The following is a 7,850-nucleotide window of genomic DNA, read 5'->3' as shown; positions in this document are numbered from 1 at the left end:
TTTAAAAATTTTATACTTAAAATCTTAATTACAGCGATATCTGTAAAAAAATTATGACAGACCCGACTATCCAACCAAATGTGCTATGGTTTAGGGTTTTTTATCATCGTTTTCAGCATCGACGGCGAGTGAAAGAGAGGGCGTGCGATTTGGGATAGCCATTCCCACTACTCCAAAAGCTGTACCAGCACCATCACAAGGTCAAGCCAGAGTTCGACACTCGCCAACTCTGTCTCTGCAGTACCGACTTTCAACCACGCGGTTAAAAGTAAAAGTTAAAAACAGACAACTCACCGGTTAACCGGCTATAGCAGGTGGAAACGGCAGAGGCTTTTTAACAAGAGCTTTGAAGCATAACCAGCTTTGCTTTTGCAGAGAAAGATAAGCTCATCCCCAGTGCTCTCTCACTCCTCTCTTATCTTCTCTTCTCTCCCTAATTTTTTTGTCAATTAGCAAGGAAACGACACCGTTTCTTTTGTCTTGCCTGATTTTTCGAAATGGAGTTTGAGGATCAGGAAGACCACGTCGACGAGGAGATGGAGCTGCCGGAAAGTTACGACCGCCCGATTTCAGGACCCGAAGCCATTCTCTCCACTGGTATTTCGAACCAGAAGAAGCCCAGGTACCGAGAGTGCCTGAAGAACCACTCAGTAGGAATCGGAGGACACGCAGTGGACGGCTGCGGCGAGTTCATGGCGGCTGGAGCAGAAGGTACGCTGGACGGGCTAAAATGCGCGGCGTGCAACTGTCACCGTAACTTCCACAGAAAGGAGACCTCCGAATCTTGCAGTGAAATCGTTTTCCATCATCACCACCTCGCGCACCATCAGGTTCCGCAATTCACGCCCTACTACCGAACTCCAGCTGGATACCTCCACGTGGCACCGCAGCAGCAGCAGTACAGGCCGCTCGCTCTACCTTCCTCGTCTGGTGGTGGAGGGAGTCACAGTAGAGGAGGAGACGATCAAGAAGACGTGTCGAATCCGGGAGTGTACGGTGGTTTGTCGAGGAAGAGACACCGGACCAAGTTTACGCTGGAGCAGAAGGAGAAGATGCTTGGACTGGCGGAGAGGCTCGGGTGGAGATTACAAAAGCACGATGAGGAGGTTATCCAGCAGTTCTGTAACGAGACTGGAGTGAAGAGGCAAGTGCTCAAGGTGTGGATGCATAATAACAAGCACACTTTGGGTAAGAAACCCTTAGAATAATTAACTTTGAATGAAATCATCTCCATCTCTTGAATGACAATAGTTAGGGTTTCTAGCGTTCTTCTCTCAATTTTCTTTAGTGGGACTGTAATGGTAGGCTTTTTTTTAGGGTAGATTAAGCTGATATCATGGAGCATTTAATTTTGGATTTTCACATCCAGTGCAAGTTGAGAATTTCTGGTTATGAGTTTCAGTGAACATTATTATTATACTTTGTTTTTAGCACTATGAGTAGAGTGAGTGAGTGAGTGAACTAATGGTACCTATTTATGTTGAGGTTATCAGTCTATGATAAGTCCTTGCATTACTTTGTTTGAGGACTTCGAGTAGCATGAGAGAGAATGTGACGGTGGTTGGGATGGTTAAGTTATTGTGACAACTCCATTCAAATGGGAGAGGTCATAAAATCAACTCCCATCTCTGATAGTTTAGGGATTTTGTTCGATTTTTATTGCCTCCAATGTGAAAAGGGTTGGATTGACTATCAAAGTTTAGAGCGGACAAATTGTTAGATGAGCATATTGAGCTGAAAATTTCTCGGTTCCATAAAAAGAGAAAAAGAGAGTGAGATTGGACATGGTTGAAGCTGCAAGGTCTGGGTTTTCTTGGACTTTGACTGACCTATATTACCTTATGTCGTCATCTTTTTTAAGTTACTTGGAGGCTGTATGTTGCCATTGTCATCTGTTTCTGTGAGCAGTATGTAATTATGTATAATGTCATTTATTTCTTATTGTAACAATACTTCTCACTTGAGTCCAAAGAGTCCCGAGAAGAGAGAGAGTCATCATTTCTCCAGTAGTTCTTTCTCTTGCTTTTTTTCTTTCTTTATTTCTAGTGTTTTCAGTAACTAAATCTTAGTTTAATGTATAAATTGCACCAAATAAGAAACCTTGATAATGGAGCCATCTCCCTTCTCTGGATCTGCTTCTGTTCAGCCCCGTCTTTTGTGCTTTTTTTCCTGCACGACTCTCAGGTACACTGTTTTCTGAAATGATAACTGATTTTAAATATAAAATATGTTTATGTTTCATCATTGATGGGTGGTTTCACCTTGGGAAAGAAGGAAAGAGAGCTACCTGATCCATGTACTATATATATGGGATATATATATATATATATGCCCTTTTATTTTTTTTTCTTCTCACTAGTTTTAGATTCTCTCTCTTGGAAAAGAAAGCATAAGCTAGGGACAGTAAATCCTAATCCAATAGAGAACGAGAACACCTTTGTGATCATGCGTTGTGATTTGGCCTAACGAACTTATCTTGTCATAAGATGAAAATTTTGTGTTTGTGATCGCGGGTTTTCACGGTGACATTCTCAATTATCAAAAAAGAAATCTTAATCCAAATGCTGTTCGAGAAAGTCGTTAAATCCAAAGCTTCCCTCTTTATTTTTAGACATAAATCTTAGTTTAGAATCTCACTAAGATTCCAAGAATCTCTCAATGGTTTAGAAGAGAAGAAGCTCTTTTTTTTTATTACAATTTAGTCCTTAAATGTTCCAGCGACTTAAATGCATTGGTTGCTTACCATACACCCAATTTGGGGGGCCTGATTCAGTATACAAGGTAAGGCTTATTAGGTAGTGAGGGTATTGTACTGGTTCTGGACAGCTTTCAACTCCTATATATGGAACTTGATGTTTCAAGTTCAATTAGCAAAAGCAAATGCTTTTGTTGGGTAGCTAGAGTTTTGCTTCTTCTTGTGTCAAAACTCATCTGCCATAGATGGTAAGTCATTGGGATGGCTTTTTCTTGGTTGGGGAAAATTTGTTAAAGCTGCATGTGTGTGTGTGAGGGGGAGATGGTAAATATTGCCAACTAGTTAGAATTTCCGACCTTAGCGTCATCCGTCTTAAGTCCAGAGATATAACTAACTAAGCTATTGTTCCGTGGTTTGCTAAACACTAAAACCGAAACTCTAAATCTTAAATTGTAGTTCTTAAACTTTTTTTTGGATAAGTTTCTAAACCCTGAACTCTAATTTTTTTTTGGTGACTGGGAAGATCCCTATCCAACGGCCACTTTGTGACCCAAGGGTCAGTGTTAAACTTAGGATGGCCACTCCGTCACCCACGCACACAATGGGTCACTAATTTAGTCATGAGCCGAACCCCAATGGGCAAATAAGACTGGGTTGAGGCCCAAAATAGGGCTCTTAACTCCTCACAAGAAGCAGACTCATGTTCTCGGCACATGGAACCTAGGAGACCCCAAAGAATAACATTACTTTAAGAGAAGTATTGTAGTTAATAATTGTAACCCTCCCACTCCTTTCGAAGACTCCCAAAATGGTAATTCTCAGTCCATATGTCCTTTAGTTGATTAAGGTGGGCTTTAGCTGAAATAAGTTTTTAGGGCTAATAAGATTCGTATGGAATTACCAACTTTTGAAAAGGGAAACTTGCATCTCAGCTACCTTTTCCTTTTGGTGGATTTTGAAGGAGTAAGTAAAGACGATTCAAGGACACTAATGGGAGGACACCATATGGAAATGGCCCTTCAATATTCTTTTGTCGTCCCTACTAAATCCTCCATTGCTTTCTTTCTTTCTTTCTAGTATCTAGTTCCAATTCTAAAGCTTTTAGTGTCGTAGCCCTCACAAAGACAAAGTCTCATGATTTGTATATGTGCTGTTGCCTTTTTGGTCGTGTTCTTTTTTTGTCTTGGCATCAAAAGATTGTTCCAAAAAAAAAAAAATCACCAAACCATGCACAGCCCAAGACATGGCCTTTAATTATGGCCCATTTTGGTCCATATTTGGGCCCATTGTAGCCCAATTCACACCTTGCATCAATCGAAGTGTCTCAAAAAAGCAATTCATATTATTTCGTCTTCAGGTTTCTTGACTTAGTGGTAGCTGTTCCTTAGTTTTAGTTTTATAGAAAATGAACTTAGAAAAGCTAACTAATGAGTAAATAGACAACAACAAAAAAAAAGAGTATCACACACTCATCTTTCGTGTGAGTTTTTGGTCCAAAATGGACAATATTAATTTATAATGTTTGGATTGAATTTTGAAACCACAAATAAAAAAGTCACGTTTATAAATTAAGCCTGGTCATCATGAGCTCATGAGAACAAAATTCAGGGACAACAAATTTGAAAAACCTAGTATGTTGTGCATTCACTGGACCAACCATTTTAAAGTATAAAATTGGCAGGATGACTCATTTCAACGTGAGTTTCAAGACCAATCACCTTGCCATTGGGTCTAGTGATTTTAGCCTAATTATGACGTTTAGGACCTTAATCTCGCATTTTTATGTTTCGACTTATTTTGAACTTCTTAATCTTTATTTCGTTATTAGGTTTTCTTTGTGTTTAAGTCTATTTCGCGTGAGGCATATTTCTTTGTGAAGGCCCTAGATACTTAGGGTTTAATTGCTTCCTCTTTTGTTATTTTGTGGTATTGGAAAACAAAGAAAAACCCTAAGAGAACCTTTTCTCTTCATCCCTTCCAAATCCTTTGTATTTCCTAGGAATGAATAAGATTTAAGGTTTTTGTCTGCATCGGTTATGTTATTGGGCCATTCTTGTAATTGGACCAAAAACCTTCTTGGAACAGGGCCATGGGCTATTATAATATGGGCCCAAACGTAGTCAACCCCACCACCTAACCAATTCGACAGGCAAAATGGTGCACAAGACGACAAGAGCCAAGCATAAAGACTTTACGGTGCTGGTATTGCATGCAGCACGACGTGAGATTCTGAACAAAAACATTATAGGCGAATCTAAACCCCACGATTTGTGTGATATTTTTGCTCCAATTCGATCTCTACTGTGAGAGTTTTGTGCATAAGACACCAGACAAGTTTGTCCAAAATACAGTTCATATGGCCTAAACTCAGATCATCAGATCCGTGCGGATAAATATTTTTAACCTTATGACATGGTAAGTTGGGTCAAAAGTCATCACGTGGTCATAAGAGTATTGTTTATAACGAAAATCAAACTCGGAATCTTCTAAGTTTATACGGTTTGACTCGAAAGAAATTTAAATAGAAGATATTTTTTTTGGTTAGAATTTGCTGAATAACATGTTCTTATTCCAGGCAATTGCTTTTGGACACAGGGGGAAAAAAAAACAATGCGAACTTTGCTGTGTAAGGAATAAAGGAATCAGTGCACATGAGGCCCCATGAATAACTCATCAACCGAGGTACAAAGACATTGCTTCCTTTACTTCCTACTGTTCTGACTGGTCAAAGATCCCCATCAGCATTACAGAGCAGCCAGCCCTCTGTGCTCTCTATCTTGTTTGTTTTCTGTGGTTTTATTAATTGGTGAAGTCACCGGAGGTATATGGTACCAAGATCAGCATATGGCTCCTGGAATTCAATTTATGACGCACACGGAAACTATAAATACGATCAAACCAATGTTTAATAAAAAAAGGAACATTGAAATCCATCAAATAGAGAGAAAATATTCTCAAATTTTGATATATTTCTTCAAAAGATAAAAGATGATAAACCCTAGGGTTGGCTACAAACTGAAAAGCAGAAAATTATGGAAAAATGTCCCTAAAACATCAAAAGACTCGTTTCAAACCCTAAAAAAAGTGGAAATTTCCAAAAATAAAATGGGAAATGACTTGACAATTACGTCGAAATGGGTTTTCCAACCAAATTTCAAACGATTTTGGCAACGTAATTTTTCAATTATACTAATCGGTTTTCTTTGTAAATACTTCGCCACTAGTCGTACATCAATTTAGCTGTTCTTTCCTTTTGACCTTTTTTGCGCTGGAGTACCTTTGAACTCCGTGGGTTAACATGGCTACACATGTCCTTTATAGGGTAGCTAAAAGTAATCAAAATCAAATCTTCCCATTAACTTATTAAATTAACACTGAACCCTAGCTCTTTAGCATCCAAGGAAATGGACAAACTGAATGGGGTTTCTGATTCTCCTGAGAGTTCTGAGTCTTCTGACCGACCCCTTTTGCCCATCTCCCATCCCCTTCTCATTGTCCATTCCACCACCTCCCACACTATGAAAAGTTTTATTTCTTGGGTTTTGTGTTGTATCTGCACTCACTTATAACACCTATAAAAAAAGTAAGTTTTGCAGCCACCTGAGAACACAATTTGGGTCCCCACACGGAGAACTACAAACATATGAATAAACATTTGTAGACGTGTACCTAAACTTGAACTATCAAGTCCGCGTGCACAGAAATTTTGCACCTCACGACAGGATAAATTGGACAAAAGTCCAACGTATGGTCACGAGGGTATTTCTCCCATCGAACTTAGAAGTTAGAACCGCCCGAGTCGATTTGATTCCAAAATGATTAACCAACTAAACTATCACCCAAGTGATTCCATGGTTAATTAGTTATGGTGACAGTGTATAACTGTCAGTATTTGCAAGCACAGACTTAGTCGCATGCCCTGAACAGCAGAAAACTTAAGTATAAGGACAAAGGGAAAAACTGAAAACTCCCATGTGCAAACCTCTGAGCAGTGGTTAAGGTTTTTAAATCGAGAAGTAGAGATATTATTGTATTCTGAGGTGATAGTGCAAAAAATTTTCTTAAAAGACTTTAATTTGTTCAAGAAATAGTACTAAACCAAATTCAAAAATAGGTTATGCTAAATGCTTATTAGTAGTATGAAAATGTAAAACTAATTGAAGAGGGAGAAGATAAAAGGAAAAACGAAGAAGAAGGGAACAAAGTGACCTAAGTTGAGATTCTTATTATTGCGTAGTATGTTGCAGAGGCGGATCTGCCTCACAATTATTGGGGGCTGGGCCCCAGTGAAATTTTACAAAACTATTTTTTGTATTGGGCTGTAGGGATCAATCAAGACAAAAATTAATCGGCAAACAGATACTTTTCGTCCCTCAATTATGGGGCAAGTTTCATTTTTGTCCCTAAGCTTTTTTTTCTCCCATTTATGTCCCTCAACTATTGAAAAGTATCATTTTCGTCATTTCAAGTAATATTGAGGTTGAAAAAAACCTGATCTGACGAACAACATGATGCCACGTAGGATTTTTCAATGGCCAGATTTATTCGAGGGATAAACATGATACTTTCCCATAGTTGGGGGATGAAAAAGGGAAGAAAAAAAGCTAAGGGACGAAAATGAAACCCTACCAATAATTGAGGGATGAAAAGTACTCTTTTGCCAAAATTAATCAGATCTCAATTAGTTTGGATTAGTCACCCAACGAAAATTAGCTAAATCTCATGTGGATGATTGAGCAACTATTAGAGTTTAATGATCGATTCAATGAGGTCAATTCTAATTTGATTCTTTGTGTTACTAGCTTTAAATTCAAGTGATGTTTTTGGTGATTTTGATTCATCAAAATTGTTTTATTGTTTGAAACAACTACTAGTGATTATTGTGCCATATAAATAACCCCAAAAAAATTTCGAAGGCGCTGCCGTTTGAACCCCCGCTACATAATTGTGCCCTCAATGAGTTTAGATCCTGGATCTGCCACTAGTATCTTCTACGCTCTCGATGAGGATGGTCAGATTTGTATGTAACATTTTGTCCCAGTATTTTAAAAACCAGACCGGACTGGACGACTGGACTAGTTGAACTAAGAACCAACCAATGATCTGGTGTGTGATGAGAGAATGACCTAATATTATTTTTTTTATCTTTGGATAA

At 38.6% G+C, this 7,850-nt stretch overlaps 1 protein-coding gene across 1 annotated transcript; it reads left to right on the top strand.

Annotated features, from left to right (window-relative positions):
• Window positions 1–382: 382 nt before the first annotated feature.
• Window positions 383–1,598, top strand: LOC119999041 (zinc-finger homeodomain protein 2-like). Its single transcript, XM_038846535.1, has one exon. It carries the CDS (start codon window positions 498–500, stop codon window positions 1,206–1,208), a length of 711 nt encoding a protein of 236 aa, XP_038702463.1. The 5' UTR covers window positions 383–497; the 3' UTR covers window positions 1,209–1,598.
• The last annotated feature ends 6,252 nt before the right edge of the window (window positions 1,599–7,850 follow it).

This window comes from Tripterygium wilfordii, chromosome 5 (assembly GCF_013401445.1).
Source record: "Tripterygium wilfordii isolate XIE 37 chromosome 5, ASM1340144v1, whole genome shotgun sequence".
In the NCBI taxonomy this organism is placed as follows: Eukaryota; Viridiplantae; Streptophyta; class Magnoliopsida; order Celastrales; family Celastraceae; genus Tripterygium; species Tripterygium wilfordii.
This window is presented reverse-complemented; position numbering and strand designations above follow the sequence as displayed.